This window comes from Protopterus annectens, chromosome 7.part0, assembly GCF_019279795.1.
Source record: "Protopterus annectens isolate FY-2018-M chromosome 7.part0, PAN1.0, whole genome shotgun sequence".
Taxonomy (NCBI): Eukaryota; Metazoa; Chordata; order Ceratodontiformes; family Protopteridae; genus Protopterus; species Protopterus annectens.
In genome coordinates this window covers 276,527,264-276,551,643 of record NC_056739.1, presented here as the reverse complement: position 1 = coordinate 276,551,643, position 24,380 = coordinate 276,527,264, and the positions used below count along the sequence as shown (strand labels likewise).

The 24,380-nt window shown below is 40.5% G+C and overlaps 1 protein-coding gene across 3 annotated transcripts in view; it reads right to left on the bottom strand.

Moving 5' to 3' along the window:
* LOC122806392 (forkhead box protein P4-like) overlaps positions 1 to 24,380 on the bottom strand; it is a 1,692,547-nt gene that overhangs the window by 8,848 nt on the left and 1,659,319 nt on the right. For all 3 annotated transcript variants that reach the window (XM_044076752.1, XM_044076754.1, XM_044076753.1), the window contains one exon: positions 2,492 to 2,667. In XM_044076752.1, the coding sequence (XP_043932687.1) occupies positions 2,492 to 2,667 (176 nt within the window). The remainder of the gene's footprint in view (positions 1 to 2,491; positions 2,668 to 24,380) is intronic.

Below are 24,380 nucleotides of genomic sequence, written 5' to 3'. Positions count from 1 at the left end.
CAGATGCTCAACATGATGCTGATGAGAAACAAGAACCGGTCCTGAGGCAACAAATAAGTTCAATAACCTGTATTAATGTTTAGACTACTAAAGGATTTTATGGCAGTCCTGGGTCAAATAATATGTCAGCTATTCAGTGCTGGAACATATGTGGTGTAACTGCAGGTGAAGATAGCACAAGTGTCTGCTGAGGTATTTTGACTAAAGTGGAGCAGATAAATAATCTTATCATACCCTTTCTATTTGGATCAAACATTAGGCTAAATGAATGTGTCTCTCTGTGTGTGTGTGTGTGTGTGGTTTATTATATATATTTATTTACTTATTTAAAGGCGCACACACACACAAACACACACTCACACACACTCTACAATGTCTGGTCCTCTCTAAAAGGAACCTTGACGATTGGATAGGAGATAGGAAATTCACCCCGGGTATCACGTCAGTCACCTTGCTAGACAGGGGTCCAGGGAAGTAAATATTGTGGGAAGAAATAGCCAGGGAATGGTTATGGCTAGGCTTGTACAGGGGGCCTAGGGCCGATAGCCTAGTACCAACCTATGAACATATATTTGCTACCAAACAACTGAAATGATACACAGAATTAAATTAAGCCCAATGCCAGAGATGAAAGTTTACAAATTATCAGCTGCACAGTACCTGGAGAGCTGCAGTGCACTGCAGAAATGGAGTAATGCACCAGGAAAATGAAATTACAACTCTATAAATAAGTGAAGACAGTTTAGAGTGAGATCACGTCAATTGTATTGTCTGTACCAAGCAACAGTATGAAATCACACAGGTATATACAAGTGCAGTTTGTGATAAGCTGTGTAGACCACAAGTGATACTCCTCTGTTATAATGGAAAGAAGGTATCCATGGTAACATTTAATCCTCTTACATTATTACATAGTTTGTATATACTGCACTGCCATATTTTATGTTAACAAATAAATACCATGAGTGAATACGTGGTAACTGAAAGACTTGATCTGTTTGCATGTTGGTAAGTGAAATCACAACAGGACAGTGGAGAGAAAACTTAGAAAAAAGAAGCAGTTGCTTGCAGAAATGATGGCAGATGCCTCAAGCAGCATTTTACAAAGGTGGGTGAGGGAGGTCAAAATGGCGGTTTGGTAAAAAGAAAAAAAAAACTTCAACAAGACAAGAGCTGGGAGGGGCAACTACTATAACAGCTGGTTCTGGAATATAGCTTTAAAATTAATACAGTACAAGCTTGGAAGAAATTCAACACACAGTATTTCGAGTCAGCTCAGATATCTATAGCAGCACTAAAATTATTACTGCTCCACCACACTCTCTTATCGTCACAATTTTCTAATTAATGAGAAAGCTGAAACTGTCTTGGTATTACTCCAAGGTTAAAGAATAACAATCTGCCTGTTCCGCAAGTGCTGTGACTTTTGTTAACCCCACTGCAGCACAAATTTCCCAAGTGCAGTAATAAACACCATTGTCTGGAAGGCCAGTTGCAAGTGGGAGTATCATGACCCTATGGAAACTGGGCAACATAAGTAGTCACATCAGCAGCAACTCATGCCAGAAGGAGCACTATGATTTGCTGAGCAGAGGATAGAAGTGTCAAGCAACACATTCTTTGGGAAAAGCAAAATTAGGAAAAAATGAATCGAGGATCCTTGGAAGTCTCCTGCCAACACAACGACACCCACTAATGGCCACAAAATTGCCAACACCCAGATGAGAATCCCACTATCCATGCTGGGGTCCACCAGGGTCTACATGATCATGTGAAGTTCATTGCACATAGTTGGGGTAGAAGAGGAGTGACAGAGAGTAGCAGTAGTGGTAGTACGGTGCTGCTGGCCACAGCCAGGGTCTGGGGTGCTTCAGTAGGGTCTAGTGTTTTCTGGAATAGCATACTGAAGAAAGAATAACTCATACTACATGTAAAAAAACTCCAGCAATTTTCTCACTCTCCCTCATGCATTCTTAATCACTTTTTCTGTTTTGTATTCTGTAATATCTTCATGAAAGCATGAAAATTATTTTGAGTACTCAAACACCGCTTGCTAAAAACAGCACTCAAGCTGCTACAAGATTCCACTCCCCCCCCCCCCGATCTCAAGACAAGGTTTTCTTTCTCTGTCTTTTTTTTTTAAACCAGATTTAATTCACTGAAGTACTCTGAAGTCTTCCACCATGTGCCTTGGCACAATTTTTTAACCTCCTAAACTTTTTCACACACTTTTTTGCTGACTGATTAAGTACCTTCACCATTCTCCTCTGAAATATTTCCATTTTGCTAAAATCTTTTCACAAAAAGAGTAACAAAACTATAAGACATACTGAAGATTATTTCTCAAGAAAAGTTCAAAAACAGGAATTAAAAACATTTTATTACAGGTATACAGCTAAATAATAATAATAAATCCCATCAGATTAAGTGTTACATGGTTATCACATAGGCATAATACTGTTATAAAAGTAAAAGGTGCTTACAGACTCACCCATAATGCTGATGTGGAGGGGAGTGACGTGGAGGGCTACTGCTGCTGTTACTGTTCACCTGCTCCACAGTACTGCTAACGTCATCGTGGCCCACATGAAGCAGCCCACTATTCGTGGTATTACTCAACAGGGAGGGGCTACTCAACAGTGGCAGATTACTTTCTGCCAAGGCAGCCTGCAAAAAAATGAAAATGGAAAGCTCTTAGCAGTTTGCACTTCCATATAATGAAATATTTACTCCACCTTTGAAAGCACTGACATCACAGACCACGGAGATGTTCAAACATGGAATGTAAAAAATAAAAGCATCCTAACTATAACAGCTGATCAAATTTCTTATGTAATTACAACTACTGCAATGTATGAAGATAGCTTTTTCCTGCCAATTACTTAACTCTGGACAGAGATTAGAAATATATTTGTCCCTTAAGTGCCTTGGGTTAATTCAAGATTTTCTTCTGTACATATAAATAACATTTTCTCACAAATAAAAATAATTTTATACACAATAGGTAGAAACATAAGTTAACCACTTTGAGAAATGACAAAAATACAATGCCCCATGTTAATAAAATTAATTAATTTCAAATCTAATCTTTTGAACAGTGTCAGAATTCACAACCATCAAAATAAGGCAACTGCCACAATACATGCATTCTTCTTCTTGGGACTGCAACTAAACAAATAACTTTGTTATTATACCATGACCCCCCCCCCCAAAACGTGCACGCTGATTGGCCAGCGTGCCCGTTGTAAATCGAGTTATACTAATGGAAAAAGGTCCGTCGCCGGACTTTTTCCATTAGTATAACTCGTTTTTTTTAAAACACTGTCTCGCTATGTTAAATGGGTTTAACATAGCGAGACAGCTTTAAAATAAGCAACGGAGATGTCCATTGCTTATCTTAAAGCTGTCTCGCTATGTTAAACCCATTTAACATAGCGAGACAGTGTTTTAAAACGGAGAAAGCAAGATCTCCGTTGCTTTTTTATGTGCTATGTTAAATGAGTTTAACATAGCGAGACAGTTTTAAAATAAGCAACGGACATCTCCGTTGCTTATTTTAAAACTGTCTCGCTATGTTAAACTCATTTAACATAGCGAGACACTAAAAAAAAAGCAACGGAGATCTTGCTTTCTCCGTTGCTTTTGCCCACAGATCTGATGTACTGCGCAGGCGCGCAGTACATCAGAACTGCCGCGGATGCCAGACATCTGCGGAAGGGCAGTAAACAGGCATTATACTATGCCATTATTTAAGAAAAGTAATAGTTTCTTTTCTTAAATAATGTCATGGTATAATAGCAATAACCCACTTCTGTGTGTGGGTAATGCTAAATTTACCCACGGTTGGCTTTGTTTGGTCCCTCGGGCTTCGCCCTCGGGACCAAACCACGCCAACCGTGGGTAAATTTAGCATTACCCACACCCAGGCGTGGGTTATTGCTATATGGAACAATGGTGATGACACAATACAATAATTAACAACTGTAAATGTCAGAAAAGCACCACAACACAGTACAGTGCAGCAAGACACATTTTGGAAACTGCTTTCTCACACCAAAATGATTTTGCATCCACAGTGTCACAAACAAGCAATTGATATTTTACCTTGAGTGTAAAACAAAAGCAATGATAACCAAGTGCATCTGTCTCAGGCATGCACCCACAGCAGCTGACAACCAAGTGTGTCTGTCTGAGGCACACACCGCCAGCAGCCGACAACCAACTCCAGCTGTCTGAGGCACACACCCACAGCAGCTAACAAACAGTGTCTGTCTTAGGCACACACCCACAGCAGCTGACAACCAAGTGTGTCTGTCTGAGGCACACACCGCCAGCAGCCGACAACCAACTCCAGCTGTCTGAGGCACACACCGCCAGCAGCCGACAACCAACTCCAGCTGTCTGAGGCACACACCCACAGCAGCTGATAACAAATGGTGTCTGTCTTAGACACAAACCCACAACAGCTGATAACCAAGTGTGTTTGTCTGAAGGACACACCCAAAGCATCTGATAACCAAGTGCAGCTGTTTGAGGCTTACACCCACAGCAGCTGATAACCAAGTGCAGCTGTTTGAGGTTCACACCCACAGCAGCTAATAACCAAATGCAGCTATCTGAGGCACACATCCACAACAGCTGATAACCAAGTGCAGCTGTTTGAGGCTCACACCCAAAGCAGCTGATAACCAAGTGCAGCTGTTTGAGGCTCACCCCCACAGCAGCTGTTAACCAAGTGGGATAATCTTGCCACAACATTAATAACATCTGGGCTTCTAGTCACTAGTGTCAGAAAATCACGATCTTCTGCATGCATGAGGTCATCAATGATATGAGTTCTGAGTTCGAAAAGCACCTCTCATACTCACGGCAATAACTATGAATACTGAACACACAGTAACAATGCACTACTTATACTAGGTAGACTACACAGAGGAATACCTGCACTCCAGCCCAAACTCAGTATCAGGAAGGTGCCAGCATTCTTGTACTGTATCAAGAATGCCTCCTTCAAAAAAACTGTTATGATAAACATCTCAAACACATGCATCTTCAGGAAGACTGTCTAAGGACCATTACTTCCCCTGCAGAACTCTACAACCACTACTCCACTAATAGCACATTTCCCTTTCACAGAAGGCAAGAACTGAAAGGATACATCATGCAATGGGTCCAGCAAATGGATTTTTATTTATTCATGGAAGCATGAATTACAGATGGGACAGAAGAGCACCACTTCCAAGGAGAGCGAGGCTCAAAATGTGGTTCCAGCATGTTCTCATAAACAGAACCACAAACCATCTGCCTGTACCCTCTTATTATTTGGGGGTGCACTCACCAAATGAAGCCACCTATCCCTGAGCTCCCAATACAGTACTTCCCCATCAGCAGGAAAAGTGTCACCCTTCACTTGACTAAGGAGAACTGGTATCACCATGAGAAAAGGAACCCCTTGCCCTACCAAGTTCTCCAGTATGGAGAACTCTTTCGCAGACATATTAGAACTAGAAGTCATTTTGTAGCATTAACACAGAGTTTTAGGGATAGTTTCCATCTGCACTAATTTCTTTTAGCAATGGCACACAACAGTATATGTTTACTGAGTGTGTGTCTGTGTGGGGGGCTCACTGTACTACAATGTGTACCAGAAGTAGTTATCTATCCTAGCAAAATATGCCGTAATAGCATTTTGTGTTCTTGTCACAGCAGAGGGCAATACGAAAGATCTGCTGCCTATGACAATGCCTGCTTAGTCTCAAGCTGACCTTGTTTACCCTTCCTGAAAGTAAACAATAAGTAATCAGATTCTCTGAGGGTGCTGGTTCCACACATTTAGTGTCTCAGTTGTGTATGCATGTTCCTAGTCACTATCCCTCACTTTTCTTTTTGTGTTATGGGAAGAATGAAAGCTGCACAACCTAAGATAGTGGAAATTACTTAAGCTAAAAAGATGGATTAGGTCTTGCTGTGCTGTACATTAAGGCCCACAACCTAAAAAAATCACCTCAGACAGATGTATGTTACTGTCAACAGAGATGCTGTCTTCTATTAAAAAAATTTAAATCAGCAGAAACAGCTGGTTAAAAGAATTGATGGGTCAATTTTTGTGTCCTAAAAATGTAGATTTTTAGGAAAAGAAGCAAGTCTCCAATGCTAAACTTCATTCAGGAAAGCTTTAAAGGCTACATGATCAGTGGTTGTAGGATGGCAAGCAGCTGAGTACAGACTGACAGAAGACTCAAACTATCTTGTAAAGGTGAATCATCTAGTTTTAGGAATTCAGCAGGATCTGTGGTCAAAGACTGCTCAGCTGCTAAATAAGCCTATCTTTACCATTTAGACAACATTTACTAACTGAAGGTCTCTTGGCTTCTTTCAAGCAATGATCAACTTATTCTGAACATGGCACAATCAATTTTTCATTCACTGATTACCCGTTCAATCCACTTCAGGGAATGGGTGGAGACAAAGTTAACCACTGCCCTCAGTGAGCACCATGCAGAGAAATGGACGGATGAGATAACTGTCCATTGGAAGATATCCACTTACACACCACCACCAGCACGCTAATAGCCAATAAGCATTTTTTTAAGTCACCCAACACAGACATTTGCTATAAGGGAGCATCTGTTGCAAACTCACAGACACAAAGAGAACATGCAAACTCTGCACAAAAAGAAGTAAACTGGACAACTGTGTGCCGAAATCAAGGAGTGAGTGCATGCCCTCCAGGCACAAAGGCTGGGGATCATAAAGCAGTAATGAGGTACTCATCCTTGTTGCTGACATAATGATGTGTTTTCATACAGAACGTGATGCAGTGATAGCGATAGTACTCTTGTCCATGTGGGAGCTGTGAGAATTAAGTTTGTAATATGTTTACATTGTCTTTGAGTAGAAAAGGCACATTTTCTAGAGCAGCATGAAGGTGATCAAAAGCTTAAAACAGCATCTAAATCCTACAGAAGGAGAAGGGATGTTTCATTCAGCCTCGGGGTTGTGTGAGAAAGGAAAAACCTCAAGAAATTCCCATATCTCTCAACTATCCAGAATTCTGGAGGCCGTCCAGATTTTTACCTTATATTTTTGGTCTCTTCCTCAGAACTGGTGTTTTTTTTTTTTTTGGCAAATCACTTTGGATTAAAGTCAGTAAATAATGACAATTATTTAAACTTCAGAATTCATACCTTTAAAAAATGCATGACAATACAAAACCTGGCTGCAAAAGCCACTTGGGCTTCATTGTGACAGTGTACAAAAGATGAAGGACTGATAAGAAAAGAGAGAAACTGCATCATACCTCTCAACTGCTTAGAGCAAGAAATCTGAACAAATACATAATGGGGGGACAAAGGCTCAAAAATAGTGACTTTTTTTAAATATTGCTCTTACAAACTTAGAAAGTTGATGAAATAACAGGTATTGCATTATGATGAATTTTCTGAAAGGTGGAAAATCGGAATCTCAAATGCCTGCCATTATTTTCTGACTTTAATCCTCAATGACTTGTCAGAAAACCAGAACTGTATGAGAAAGATCAAAAATAAGAGGCAAAAAGCTGGACATTCTGTGAAAATCTGTACAGTTGTGAGGTATGAGTCCTGTATACCAGGTCAACCTAGACACTAGGAAACGCATTAGATTTCTACTTGTAACGTGAGTGACCAAATTAGATCAACTGTGGGTAAAGTATGCATTGACTATGATCCTGTCATTGTGTACATCTTTTAAATGTACAGCGGCATTAAAAAGGTCTTATCTGTTTTTTTGGTACTTTTCCATTAACGGAACAGCTTTCTGGGCTTTGATTTGCGTTAACGGAAAAGTACAACAGGTTTCAGTCCAAAATCAAGTCTGACATCACTGTTTACCTCTGTGAGGTGCTTAAGGTAACTGATAAAAAAGTTGTCAGGACATAAACAATCCTTTGCCATGACATGCGCCTACTAGCTGAAACTGTAATTTTGCCGTCTTTACTTCCCCTTTGACATCGCAACACTGCTGTTCAGAGAGAAGCGCGTTGGTATTTATCAAAACTGTGGAATAAAAGCCATCAGTATTCTTCATCCTGTAACCAACAGTCAATGAACGTATTATTTCAGACAAATACTTGAAACGTACAGCACACCCAGGTGTCACAGCAAATTTCTAAAAGCAGAAATAAGATATTTTTATGTTTTACTTAGTCACTGTAGGATTGTTAAATGTGACACACTGACCCTTCAGAGTGCTTATTATTTGTGTTACATTACTTTGGACCATTGTGGCTTCCTGCATTACAATGTGCACGTACAGATAAGTAAAACTTTAGCAGTCCCCATCTCTTTAAGTTACTTTCACTGTCAGTCGTTGCCCGCCGCTACCTCAACCCACACACACAAAAGCTACATTCCGCTACATAACGGTACTTCTCTGTTAACGAAAATCCAGAACCAGAAAGCTGTTGCACCGTTAATGGAAAAAGTACCGTTTTTTTTTTTTTTTTAATATGGAGTTTATTGTCTATATAGTGCTGTCAGCAGGAAGACATTATGAGCTGCCGTGCATATGCAGTCTCACATACATGGCAGCTCCTCTGTAGAAAATCATATAAATATAAGTTGTGTCCCTGCTGTCATGCAAAGTAAAAGGATACGGCATTTCTGCTTTCTAATTTGAGCAACAAATGCAATTTTGTTTTTATTAAAAATAAGGTGCTTGCATTTAATTTTGCACACGGAAACTGATGAATTAATGATTACTTCAGTAGGATTTGTGAAATAACAGCAAGAATGTATGGTAGCTTTTACTCAGGAATGTTCAACAGCTTTATTGATACTTATTTCAGACTGGCTACTGAATATTTCTGTATGATATACTGAAGTTTACCTTCTTAATGGAGTGTGGTACACGTGGCCACCAAAGCAAGCATTAGGAGACAACAGCAGACTTTGGTATGGGAGTACTTGAGGTAAATCTTCTGTCAGGTGCCTTCCTGATAAATACTGATAATGCAGCATTTGTGTGGTACACTTAGAATGAAGGAGGGATGATTGCTTGCCTCCCTAGGCAAAGGGCAATTATAAATGAGAATGGTTTACAGACCACAAAATCATTCTACTAATAACTTACATACAGGGCAAATGAAACATTTTGGTAGACTGACTACAGGATGGAACTACATGCACATTTCCATATGAATCATCTTGTTGTGGAACTCCTCTCATGGGTCTCTGTAGACTATATTGTTCAGACTTCTTTGCATATCTCAACCTCCAAATGAAAGAATTCTGGACAGAGCCAATAATAACTTGGGAGGGAGGGGGGGTGAACAAAAGCCCAAAAATCTGAAACAGACTTTAAATATTCCTCTTATAAAGTTAATAAAGTTGCCAGAACAATATGTTTTGCATTAGAGTGCATTTTCTGAAGGGAATGAATGAAGTCCAAAACTCAAATGACTATCATTGTTTAGTGACTACAATGATCTGCCAGAAAAAACAAACTTTATGAGGAATATACCAAAAATATGAGGGAAAAATAGACATTCTGAACAGTTGACTTATATGGTCAGAGTCATTTATGATTGTTAATAAACAGCACTAAAGCTTAGAGTGAAACAGTTTGTTTACATTAATAAATGGATGAGCTCTGTTTGTGTGGTGGGGTGGGATGAGAGGAATTCTTTCAAAGAAGATCGTGACCTAAAAAGCCCTCAGAGTTTAAGACAAAAATTATTCAAATGAATCCATTATTTATGGTCATAACAGATCACTGCTTTATTAAACACCTTTACTAAACTATAGCACTGAGCTTTAATATTTCTTTGCAAGAGTTAATTTACTGCCCATTTATAATTAAAAAAAAATCCTTCGGCTAAGCAAAGAGTTATTTTGTATAAACATTTATCAGTGTTGAAACAACAGTTCTTTGGGTTTTTCCTAAACTGTGTTAACCACCTTTGCTAAACTGCATCAGGGAGTTCCTTGCAACATTTCCCAAGACACAAGGACCAACTGTCCTTTAAGCAGTGATAATTGGCTGCTTAAATGAGTACCAGCTACTGTGTGCAGGAACCAATCAGCTCCTCTTCTACAGTGCCAGTTGCACACTACAACATACGCCTGAGGCAGCCAACCCCTTAACCTCCACCCTTCCTTATGGTTTTACCCCTGCACAATTAGCTATGCCCCTTAAGTACACCTCACTAAATTATTCAGTGCAATGTCACACAACTTCAAATAAATGAAAACACTACACTTTCCACTACAACCAAGTGGTTTTCTCGAAGGCTATCTCATTCTGTGCAAACATTTGGGGTGGGTGTTTATCATTACATACCAGAATGCACTGTGTATAATATGTACTGACTGCAGTTGTTTGACTTGCACAAGTGACTGCACATTAATGGTAGCAGTTAAGAAAGTTTCTATGACATGAACATCTCATACAGTTCAAACAAGTCATCTGCTCAGTTTCCAGCTTTGTGGTCCTTTGGGATTCCTTGTTATCAGCTTTCTTGGTAATACGCTTTGGATTTTAGCTCACAGGTGCCAAATAACCATGCAGGAAGAATACATTTTCGACTCTTCAGCATTTGAAAAGAGAACAGGGATATGTACTGATTAAATGACAGCTTAGAACATGGTGCAGAGAAGGACAGTGTCTAATGAAGATGAAGTGAGGGTATTTTCATAATGGCTTTAATGAAGTGAGGGTCTTTTCAAATTCAAATAAAAGCTGGGAGACTGGATATCTTTTGAGCCGAGTGGATTGCTAGAACAGCATAGTAATGAGACTGAGTTGACCTTTTAATGAAAATCTTTACCAATAAGTGAAGAATGACAGGAAAGAACATGAAATCAGGGAACAGATGAAAGAACCTTCTTCCATTTCACTGAGGATGTGTTATGCTGCTACAGCTATTTTGGAAAGAAACAAACCTTTACTACCAAGTAGAAAACATGTCCACTAACTCAAAAATGTTCCACTTCTGAAAAATTACTTGAACGTTGTCTTGATTAAGCTGAAGACCCAATAGTGGGCTCTAGCTTAAAATCAAGACATCTGCCAGAACATCGGCCTCCCCCAACCGATTTACCAAATTACACAAAGGAAATGTCATGGCAGGAGGCTCAGTTCCATATCTGGATCATTCACTTTCCTACAGAAAGGTGGCAGCAATCATCTAAGGATAATTAATTTTACCAGAGGAGAAAGAAGAAATGGTGATAATCAAGCAATAAGGCAGTAGTATGTTATTACACAATGACAGACACTAGTTCTGCTATACAATGCCTCATTCATAATATGTTTTTAAGATTTTTTTAATAATTTTGCTGAGATACATACATTGTATTATTGTTTAATATTAATATTGTGACTGAGTTAGCCAGTCATGAAAGTGTATATCAATTGTATAATTATGCACATCATTAAACAGAAAAAGGAGCATTACCTCTCACACAGAAGGCTTCTAAGGTCTCCCAATAGGGGTAACCAAAGATACCTCATATGGCTGAAAGGGGAAATTCAAGATAGCTTGACATAGCTCATTATAAATTCACAATCTGAGCTATGCTGGTTTATGCACACAGACATCAAAGATGTGGCCTTTTCCATCATGCCTGAAGCAACTAGATTACAAGAGGGTACATATACCCCATCAAATGATGTACATACCAAAGCAACATGCCTGTACTCACTGTCATGGGCCACTGGTATCTGTTAATGTAAAATTCACTGACTGTGTCAAGGTAACAGAAGTGCATAAAAAATGGTGAGTCCCAACCTCTTAACATTATACATTTACAAATTATTTCCACATCAAGTTTGAGCAAGAGTATATATACGCAAAGATTTCTGTTTAAAAGATGACGGCAATGTAACTCTGTGAAAATCCATGAAGCTTTGTAATAAATGAGCAAAAATGCATCAGTTTTGAATCAAGAGGACTCCCATAGCTCAGGTGATTAAATAAATCATGTATACCAGAGGTCTCAAGTTCCCTGACAATTTCATTTGAGGAAATTTGCATTAGGTCACAAATTCTTGTGGTCTTCTAGTCAAGTGAACAGGGTGGTATTCACCTTTGAAAACTTCATGCAAATACTGATCTTTTTTCTTCTGTTTTTTGGCCAACGGTAGAAAATAAACCTGAATTAGAAAGTCCAAGGCAAGCCTAATAAAATATGGCATCTACTACTTTTTATTTCATCTTTTCTTGATCAGGTTAGTCCCACTAGGCTAGTTCTCTCTTTTTATGGGAGACCCGGATGCATGTATAATACTAGGGAAAATTTGGCCAGGACACCAGTAAATGTTTCCTCTACTCTTTTTGGTAAGTGCACTGGAACTTTTCCATCCACCTGAGTAACCAGGAACTTGAGAGACCTGAGGTAGTAATGTACTTCCAAGGAGGACAGTAGGCTAGACATCTAAGGATAATCCAACTTCCATAAGAATATCAGAAATCTGACTTTGATAAACATCATCATAGGTCAGAGCAAGATCCTGGGAAATGCAGTGTAAAAAAACTGAAAAATGAATATGCATTAGAAATACCATGTCTCTAAAAATATGCTGTAGTCCATGACTAAAAGGAGTTAGTTACCTTTCACCTTCTGATCCACAACAGGTCAAGTCTTTCAGACAAACAGTGTGTCATACCCACTCAAAAATCAAGCATGTAACACTGTACTTAGAGCCGTTTCTTGCTTTTGCCAGGGCAACAGTTATGCATAACTCAGATAATTCTAGGCTACAACAGGGACAGAAGCATTCCAGAAAGTACAGTTGTGTACACTTACCATAAATGTAGATGTTCGAGTGTATTCACTGTTGCAGTCATTACATTTGGGTAGCCCTCAGTCGGCCTGATTAACAAAGTCTTGGGTCCTGCATTGGTTGCTGTCCCTTCTTCCATGACGTCAGGTCGTCAGGGGTATATAACAAGCAGCCGATGCCATTACATCAGTTTTTCTTGCCCCAGATATCAGGTGCCCCCATAATGGGAAGCAATTAAATCTATAAATACAAGGATATACCTCCAACATAAAAGCAAATACACCAAAAAGCTTTTAGAGCATAGTAAGTGAGAGTAGAGGTATAGCCAAAGGAAGAAAAGGGGGCTGGAGGGAGGGTAACCAGGACTGCAACAGTGAACACACTCGAACATCTACATTTATGGTAAGTGTACGCAACTGTACTATGTTCTTCATGTTTCACTGTTGCAGTCATTACATTTGGGTAGATTCCCAAAGCTAAGGTTGGGAGGAGGAATTTAAATAGAATTAGGGCCAGCTATAAGGTCCTGCAAGACTGCGGTGGCAAAACTAGCCCTGGATTTAGAGAAAATTGGCAAATGATAATGCATGGTGAAAGTATGCACAGAACTCCAGGTAGCAGCTTCTAGGATGTCCCTAGTAGGGACACCCCTGAGAAAGGCTGTAGAGGTAGATGCAGCCCTGGTTGAACGGGGTCTGATGCCCTGTATGATAGGTTTTCCATGGTGCTTATAGCAAAAATGAATTCAGTGGCCTATCCATTTTGAAATGGTTTGTTTTGAAATAGCTTTCCCCTCTGTCCCTGCAGCAAATGCCACCAGCAGTTGTTCAGATTTCCTTTGAGGTTTAGTCCTGTCTAAGTAGAATCTAAGCTGTCTGTGCACATCTAAAGAGTGCAGTATCCATTCCCCTTTGTTCTGTGGGTTAGGAAATAAGGTAGGCAAATGAATGGACTGATTAAGAGCCACACTTGATACCACCTTGGGCATGAAGGAGGGATTGGTTCTGAGGGACGCCCTGTCTGCATGAAAGATGATGAAAGGTTCCACTGCCATAAGGGCCTGTAATTCAGATACCCTTCTTGCAGAAGTGATTGCCAAAAGGAAAGCTGTTTTCCAGGAAAGAAATTTTAAATCTGCAGTAGCAGCTGGCTCGAAAGGAGGAAGAGTGAGTTTCTCCAAGACAAAGTTAACATCCCAGGCTGGAGTTGGAGCTCTCCTGGGTGGCCTTAAATTTTTGGCCCCTCTTGAGGAACTGCTTGAGCAGTGGGTGAGAGAAGAGGGGAGGCTCTGTGCTATAATGAGCTGAAATGGCTGAGGCATGAATTTTGATGGAGGAAAAAGACTAGCCCTTATGAAGCATCTCAGTCAAGTATTGTAGAACCTGAGGTAAATTGGGCACTGCTGCGTTCATTCCTCGAGATCGGTTCCAAGCACAGAATCTTTTCCATTTTGCAGTATAAGATTTTCTAGTACTAGGCCTCCTTGCCTCTAAAATTATATCCATCACTGATTTACTGAGGGATGGTAAAGGAGAGATTAGGTAATTAGCCAGGCTGCTAGGTTCAGAGTTTGCAGCTGAGGGTGCAGAATCTGGTTTTCCTGCTGAGACAACAGGTATGGAGTCTGAGGCAGGTGCCATGGAGCCAAGCGTGACACACTGCGCAAGAGTGGGTAGCAGTGTTGGCGAGGCCAGTCTGGTGCAATTAAAATTGTCCTTGCCTGTCCTGTTTGATCTTTAGTAGTACCTTGGAGAGCAGAGGCAGAGGAAGAAAGGCATAAACTGATAGTTTTTTCCAGCTGAAGCATAGAGCATCCACTTTCCAAGCTAGCTTGTGGGGAATCCTTGTGCAAAATGTGTCCAGTTGATGGTTCTGGAGGGGAGGCAAACAGATCTATATCTGTGCTCCCCCATTTGCTTGTCAACATGTTGAAGATCCTTGGTTCCAGTTTCCACTCGTGTGGGTCCATGAGGTTTCTGCTTAGTCCGTCTTCCAGTGTATTTAGTTTAACCGGCAGGAATTGAGCTTGTATATTCACTTGGTAGCTCAAGGATGTGTTCCACAATGCCATGGCTAGTCTGCAGAGAGGGTAAAAATGTGTACCCCCCTGCTTGCTTATGTACCACATTATAGTGGTGTTGTCTGTCTTTACCATTAGTTGTCCTGGAAGAATGTGGTCCTTGAAGGCTGTCAGAGCATTCTGCACAGCTAACATTTCCTTTTGATTTATGTGCAGGTGCATTTGACTTGGGTTCCATTTGCCCTGAATGCACTTCCCTGCCAGGTGAGCACCCATGCATAGTCTGATGCATCTGTTGTTAAGATTTGTGCGGCAGTGGGTAATGTGAATTGTAGTCCCCTGTTTTGGTGGCAGGCCTCTGCCCACCGAAGGAACTCTAGGCTTAGGCAAGGTATGATAGGAATCCTTGCTTCTAGATCCTGTGAATGTTGACACCATAGGCTTTTGAGATACCACTGTAGTTTCCTCATATGCAGCCTTGCATATGGAATTAGAAGAATGCAGGAGGCCATGAACTCCAAGGCTTGCAGTATTTGCCTTGCAGATAGCTGGGTTTTTGTGGCCACTTGGTTGAAGTAAGTTGTCAAATGTATCCATTTCTCTGTTGTGAAGAAAGCCATCTGGGAAGCTGTATTCAAACTTGCTCCCAGGAATATAATTTGTTGACAGGGTACAAGGTGGGATTACTTTTCATTTATGGTGAACCCCAGACAAGTCAGTATCCTTTGAACAAAGGCCAGATGATTAAAAAGAATGTCCTTGCTTTCTGCCTGAATTAGACAATCGTCCAGGTATGGGTATATTTGAACATTTCTTCGCCTGCAAAATGCAATGACTGGAGCTAGGCACTTTGTGAATACCCTGGGCGCAGCAGATAAGCCAAAGGGCAGTGCAGCAAACTGATACTGCATGTAGCCTGCTTTGAAGCGTAGGTATATTCTGCAAGAATCCCTGATAGGGATGTGCAGGTATGCTTCTTTTAAGTCTAGTGTTGCCAGCCATGCATCATTGCCTAGCATAGGAAGCAGATGGTGAAGAGTCAGCATTTTGAATTTTGGAATCACCAGAAAGGTGTTTAGAATAGAAAGGTCCAGGACAGGATGCCATGTACTGCCTTTTCTGGGTACCAGGAAATGTCTCAAATAGAAACCTTGTCCCTTTTCCTCTTCTGGTACCAACTGAATAGCCCCCATGTTTAAGAGAGAATACCTGATTTTGGGCCTCTGCCCACTGATTTGAGGGTAGATCTGGCCACCCGCTTGGTGTTGGTAACATGTGGAAATGAAATCTGTATCCTTGGGACACTATTTAAAACCCATTTGTCCTGGGTAATGAGTTCCCAGTTTTTGGCCTGCAGACCGATCTTTCCGCCTAAAAGAGCATTCAGTTGGGAAGTGCTTGGAAGTTTTAAAGGCAAGTCATTGAGACGGTTTTCCATAGGGGGGAGTCTTACTGCTCCCAGGTTTGGGTGCTGAAATCCCCCACTGCCTAGTCTTGTGTGTCCCTTGGGACTGAAACCTGGGGTTTCTGCTGTGGCTGGGTTTGGCTTGAGAAGACCTGGAGGGGGCTGGAAAGGACCAATTTTTAGAGGGCCAGTAACTACTAAATCTAGGAGGCTGAACTTGTAAGAAATCTTTAACAGTCTGCATAGATTTAGCTTTATCTTCCATCTTTTTAAGAACTTCCTCAGCCTTGTTGCCAAACAGGCGTTCCTGATTTAAGGGAGCATCCAACAATTAGCTTTAACATGATCAGGCAAAGATTGCTCCTTAAGCCAAGCATGCCTTCTGAGCACAGACCCAGTAAGAACAGCCCTGCAAGAGGCCTCTAATGAATCAAATCCACATTGCAAAGTATGTTTTCCAACCTTTTCAGCAGAATGCATTAAATCCTGTAATTCTTTATTTTCAGCGCAGTCAGTAATTAACATCATTTTCTGTTTAAGCAATCCAATAACATGTTGTTGATACTTTAACATATGAAACTGGCAGTTTAAAGCCCTAATGGCCAAGGTTGCAGAAGTGTAAACTTTCTTGCCCCATCTATCCAGCGCCCTGGAGTCTCTATCAGAGGGGGTAGGATTTTAGCATGGAAGCCTTAATGCCTTTGGGTCCCTGTGAAATAGTCTCTGGATCCACAATTTGATTTTTAAAAAGGAACTTGTGAGAATCAGGAACCCTGTAATATCTGTTAGGTTTTCTGGGAGCAGGAGGCAAAGAATCAGGTGCCAAAGTAGATTCTGAAAAGGCATCAACAATGTCTAGTACAGGAGGAATAGCTAAAGGCCTATAATGAGGCAGGAGTAAGAAATCCCTAAGCCTCTTTCCTGAATCAGAAAAATCCTGGTTTTCCCTGTGGAAATGCTCCCTTAGAGTATGTAAGGTTTCACCAAAAGAAAAATCCTCCAGAGGGAAAGCAGAGGTAATAGAGTCCTCTGCATCAGAATCCTCATAAGTAGATAAGGGCAAATCCAGATCATCAGAAGAATCAGAAAAATCAGAAACCTGTTAAGAAGATTCATAAACAACTTCTGTCCTGGGTCTCTTAGAAGGGGGAGGTTGGCTTCCCCTGATTAGAGTTATAAGATCTTCAGCCATTCTTATCATTTGTTTTTTAGGCATAGAGGCCTGAGCATGCGGCATGAGCGTCGGTTTCTTAGGCATGGTTCGAGATTTTGGCCTAAATGAAGGAGGCGTTGGTTTAATATGCAAGTCCATAGGCCTGAATACACCCTCAGAAGCCGGTGCCTGCACAGTGGCTCCGGACCCATCCAAGGTAGAGACATACGCAGGTTCCACAGTTGAAACATCTCGTGGGATACTGGACTCTGAATGGGTCTCAGTAGAGGCCTGCGAGTCAGAAGTAGTGGGTATCGGGGGCTGCAAAAGCGCCTTACTGAGTACCGACGAACTGGCGACTGGCTTAGAAGAAGCGTTGTCGGCAGCTTTGTACCTCAGCGGCCTGTCTCTGTCTTTATCTTTGCGTTTTTCCGGTTGAATGGCTAACCAACAACATTTCTGGATAATTAAACAGAGAGCCGAAATATTTAGAAGCAAAAATATACAGACGACGGATAGTGCGCTGTTTAAATAAAGCACAAAACCGACAGCAAGGTACGTTGTGGTCAGGGCCTAGGCAAGGAATACAGTACGAATTAAAATCTTTGTGAGGTATTTGCTTTACACAAGTAATGCAATTAACTTTTAATGACATCGGTAAGGAGCAAGAAAAAGTTTCCCCAATGGGGTACTTAGCTTTAGTTGAAGACTTCAGTTCTGAAACTGGAAAACGAAAATTTCAAGAGTCGGCCGACCAGCACTTGTGAACTGCTTCTGCTTCGGGCACCGCACGGCAAGAAAGAGTGATGTAATGGTGTCAGCTGCATGTTTTATACCCCCGACGACCCGATGTCATAGAAGGGACAGCAACCGACGCAGGACCCAAGACATTGTTAATCAGGCCGACTGAGGGCTACTGCAAGCAGATAACCCAAATGAAATGACTGCAACAGTGAAACACAAAGAACATCTGCATTTACATATTACAGCCATATCGCAGTACTTAAACTTTACTTAAAATCTCCCAAAACACTTGCTTTACTCAAGGCTCAGTTGACCGAAGCTGAATCTTGGACTTCAGTTTTAGTCAGATGTCTAAAACAGGAAGTCAAGGAATATTTTATTTGAAAATATTTTGTTTCTGTGATCACTGGCACCATTACTATTAAGAAAATGATGCTACACAATGCATGTTGAATTAGGCAATATTCTCAACTAACTTTTTTGATTTGCCAAGCTGTACTTACTTTCTTACATGAAACAGTCTAGCATGAAAACATTACCCTTTCAACTACAAATTGTGTATGCTAATCAGTAAGTCATCAATATATTACAATGTGATCACACAGAATCTTGAAAAAAGACTCATCCACTGTTAATTAAATCTTCAACTGCAGCATTAATAACAGTGGTAATGGAAGGAGGGAAGGTGAAAAAAAATTATTTTGGTACCAGGAAAGTGAAAGTTTGAACGCTTGTTCTGCATGATACATAAAGTGGTGCTTCAAAATGGGATATCCAATAATATATGATGCACATCTGTTGGAAACTCGGTAGCAGGAGCAACTTTTCATGTGCACGCCAATAGCAGCTATCTTGTCAAATTTAGGCTAACCAAGTTCGCCGATGACTGCAAACTAATAGCCATAACTGACTCACCGGCTGACACGGACATCACCCAAAAGGGCCTTACTGAGATGGACACCTGGTGTCAAAGTCATGGCCTCAAGCTAAATGCCAAAAAATGCATAGTCATCCCGTTTGGGAAAAAAAAAACACCCACGAATTACCACATAGGTGGCAGCCCCCTTAATACAGAAGAGGTAATAAGAGATCTGGGGACCCAGGTAGACAGTAATCTCTCCTTTGACAATCATATTGCCAAAGTAATTAGGAAATCCTTCTATGTGGCCCATCTAATTACTAAAGGGTTTCCATCTAGAAATAAAGAGGTTATAGTGCACCTCTACTCGTCACTCATCAGACCCATCATAGAGTACAATGCCCCACTTGGGATGTACCTCACAAGACACTTCCAACAGCTGGAGAGACCACAAAAGTACCAAACCAAAACGATTACTGTCTTCAAAAATATGTCCTATACAGCCCGACTGAAAAAACTCCGGCTGTACTCAGTGGCATATCGCTTACTCAGAGGTGATCTCTGCGTGACTTACAAAGCCATGTCCAACTCAGAATTGATGGACATGCTCCACCTAAAGAAATCCAAGTCACTGCAAGCGACGTGCTCTAGAGAGCTAAACCTTGCCACAACAATAAATAGAACATGCTGGAGGCATAAATTCCTGTCACAGAGACTCCCCATGCTTTGGAACAAAATCCCAAACTACATTAGGCAGAGCCCCTCTCTAACACTCTTCAAGAGAAACCTTGACGAGTGGATGGGTAACTTAAAATACACTCCTGGGATCACTTCATTGGCTCTGCTTGACAGAGGATCAGTTAATCAATGGGGCAGTGAAAGCCGACACACTCTGGCTAGGCGCCTAGTACCTACCTATGAACATATCCTCTGCGGAGCATGCATGGCATTTGTCTGTACAAATGTTAGAGTATGCACACTTATCACAGAGTGTTAAAGGATTACCTGAAGCAGTACACTGAATCTGCAGAAGACTGTTCTGACCCTTATCATACTGGGCAGTACTTTCGCATTTGTCTGTTCTTTGAAACTGTTCAACTCTGCTAACTATAATTAACATTAAAAACATAATGAACATGTTAGTGCTTAACAATTTTCAGTACAATTTCCATGCAGCTCTATTTTGCCTAATTAAGTGCATTACATTCTCACTTGTCTGACACAACTTGTCTCTCTTTTTCAGTTTATACTGACAGTGGGCTCTTCAAATTGTAAGTAGTATTAGTTTTTCATGGAGAAAACTTGTTATTCTGGGCATGTGACTCACAAAGATGGGCTGCACAGGTCTTAAACCAAAACAGAAGCTCTGGCAAGGAAAGTGCTGCAACTGAGGACATAAATGACTGACAAACTGCTACTACTCATATCTAACAAACATCTTGATGGTCTCTCAAGCACTGAATGTGTTGTTGCAGGAAACTCTTCCTGGAGCTGAATTGACAGCTGCAAACTGACTCTCTTATAAAACAAAATGGTAATATTAAGCAAAGCTATCTCATGCTAGCCTTATGAGCTGCTAATGAGCTTCATCATGGATATGATTCTTTGTGTCACCACATGCTTACTATGTAGCTCTGTGCATATCACTTCAACAGACAAGGTCCCCCGCTCATCCTTGAAAATAAGGATATGTACTTAGTGTGTTTAATCGCTTAAATACATACAGACTTGTATATAATGATTCACCTTATGAAACAACTGTTACTTTAATGTACAAGGCCTAAGATGACTTGAACAAACCCATTTTATTAACTTCACGATTACTAACAAAAGATGAAGGTGACTGAAGACAGATGTAGTTGGTTACCAGAGGAAAACTTTGACTAACATAACTAAGCCATACATTTGCACTATGACACTTCTGTTGTCTCACTAAATAACTTTAAACTACTGTAAATGCTGTGGTGTGATATGGCTCACAACTTTGAAATCTTGGTGTTTTCAGTCTTCCTGCTTTGTTGCTAACTCTCTAGGTGTGCCACAAAAAGGTATGTTGACTAACTGTATGATCCAAGTTAGACTAGTAGCTTGGGTGTTTACAGACACTGGTATATGCAGGGAAGGAATGATGAGGTTATACCTGCTCATCCTTACCAGCGGGTAGGGACAAGTGAATGCTGAACTGGTGTAGATGGGGCATTTGTTCTAACTCAGTGGAGACCAGAGCAGGAAACAGCTGCAGGGTTGAAAAAGCATGTGAGTCTAGAGGTATGCCACCCTCGGATCCATGGCATAGCTACTCCCATTAATCACACCTCATTACACTCCTCAGTCTACTTACTGACAGCACAGAAGGAACTCAGAAAGGGCCTACATTATATGTTTAAGTTCCCCCACCCCATAAGGAATAACGCAGCTGCACTTTCTGAAAGTGTTTTAAAAGTCACAAACAAAACCTTACAACTGCAGAGACTAAACGAGGCCATGTGCATACTGACACTCCGTAGAATCTTTACGGTTCTCCTTAAGATGCATCATAACAGTGGCATTACTCATAAGAATTAAACATGTCCAAAAAATGCCAAACCACTGCAGGTGATGTGCACAAGAATAAGACAAGACAATAATGAACACATACCCGGGAACCTTGCTAATATGGTGTTCTGTTTACCAGATCCTAGAAAAATCTGCACAGCACAATCCATTAGAAATAAGTGTAGGAGATAAATGGTCAAAAATACCAAGCTAAGGAGTTCAATGTGAAATCTGCACCAAGAAGCAGAAAATGCCTGTCAGGGTAAAATTCAGAAGCTAATATAGATACCCACCAAGGCTGCCAATAAATACAACACCTGATGAAAGCTGCAATGGGAAGCTGGGAAGAAAAATAAATTAATTTTATTTTACCAACTTATTACTGTACTTACAAACTTAGTGGTGACCTGGAAGGAATCAGAATGCAGACAAATTCTATGGACATTTACTATACCAACCTACTACCAATGCTAGATCTGTTCCCTGACTTACTACATAATTTTATAGAATTTACAGAATCATTTAATCAGAAGTTCAACTTCATTCACACAGAGGAAGTGCTAATGCCACACTCAATATCTCACATACTGTACTACCAGAATCATTTCAGTTATTCTAACAGTCAGGGGTGGGGGTTATACTGGACAGAACAATCCCTAGGGATAAAATGCATGTTCTTTTAGGACGTAAATGCTGCAAGACTCCAACTTCTGATGCATTACAGCTATTATAAACAAAGCATTACATTTTTAAGTTCTTGCTAATAATAGTTTTGCAAAGTTTGAGAAATAAGCATTTGCAGCCATGTATACATCCAATACTTGAATGTCAGGAAATCAAACAGAATAACATAGTTTTACTTCAGAAAGGATGCAATGATTAATCATATTCTGTTATAAGTCATATGGGACTGTTCTGTGTGTGAGCATTGCTGGGGGACATTTTAAACTTTGATCATGTGCATTTTCTTGAAACTTTTATAAAGGAACAACGAAAGGTTGTAACAAGAAATACATAAAATGAACATCATGCAGCTATCAAAATATACATGGTAAACTGTCTTAAGACCCAAATCCACTGTAAGAAACTAAAGTCCAGTCTAGTCTGAAGGCCAGTAACATGGCACCAAGGAAATATGTGAAGTAGTACACAGTGGCAGCAGTACTAAAATTATTCCTTTCCAAGGGTCTAGCCGTCTTTGAAAGGGAAGCATGGAAGTAGAAGTTGTCCTTCTTGAGAACATGAATGACACAGATGTATATAGAATTATTAATCTCTGGGGTAATTCACCGATTCAAAGACATGGACTGGTTATACCCAGTCACACAAGTCACAGCATGGTACAATGGATTTAATATTACCTGGCAGTATTTGCAGCAATTACATTTTGACAACATTTCCAAAATGTCTGCTAACCTTACAAATACTTTTTTACCAAACAAAGCAACAGTTGTAAGCGAACAAATTTCACTACAGAGATTTTTCAAGTGTGAGAAGGAATGAGAGGAGTGCATGACTAGTCTTGCATGATGAGTGATGCATACTGCTATTGGCTGCATCTATTAACGTCATCATCAAACAATTCATACAATGCCCACTCTGTCATACAGTTATATTCTTTACTTAGCACATCACATAATCGCTGTCCATAAAAATGTTTACTCTGGACAGCACTCACTGAACTTCAGTTCTAAAAAATGACATTTCGTATGAACATCTAAAGATATGCACAGAAATCTTATGCCCTGCTATGTCCAACATGAAAACAGGTGGCAAAGTTGCAGTTGTTCATCCTCTCCCATGTCCCTTCCAATTTTGTTTTGCACATTTTTGCCAATTCTGCCTATAAATAGGACCATTTGTTCCCTACCATCAGGGTGATCATTAATGCGGCCTTCAGAGGTGCTTTTTTGCTTATATGTTTAGGCCCTATTCCTCCCTGCCCTCAACCTAACTATAGTTGTAGATAAGATGTACAATCAGCAGCATTGCTGCACCATCCCACACTTCCCTAAGAGGCTGATATCACTAGGATGCTCCATCCATCAACAATCTGAAAATTTTCCTGGTCTCCACCAGGAAATACAATCAACATGCATGTGCACTCCCTGCACAGGAGGGGCATGCTCATCCACTCCTGCCTCTTCTGGCAAGCACTTGGGCCACTAATTGAATCTGAGTCACAGGACTCTACCATGATACTAATGCAATTCTCCCTTTCTACTTTTGATCTGTCCCGGTTATCTGGGACACATCTACTCATTTCTACCTCCAGATTCCCCCCCCCCCCCCAACACACAGAAGCACAATCGTATGGGAACATCTATATCATTTCTGACTATTTCACAACATGTCTGCTGACAGTTTCTACTGAAAAAAAAAAACTTTCTTTTTTTCCTTATTTCACAGCTTAACACCCTTTATAATGGAGTTTCTGAATGTAAGTACATTGTGCACTTCATCAACACCCAGTTACATTGTACTTTTACCACTCTTCTCTGACACAATTTTTATTATTGTTGAAGTCCTCCTTTGCACCCATAAACTACATGTGCTCTTCCCTTTTTATCCTCCCCAAATCATAGCACATTCTTATTTCTACCTACTATCACTGCACAGTCTTTCTTTATACTCCTCGTATCATCTATTACTAGTAAATCTCAGACATTTTAAGTTACAACAGCCTATATGCTTCTCTAACCTTAGTTTATGTCCACACTGTTGTTTCTTCTTTCATCTCTTACAACCATATCACATCACCCTGACAAGTCCCTGAGACATACTGCATCCTCAGGCTTCCCAAAACTGACCAAATATTTCCATCAAATCCTAGTACTCAGTGAGTGATCCAGCCCTCACCATGTCACTCCATCACATCCTAGTGCTCAGTGTGAGTGAT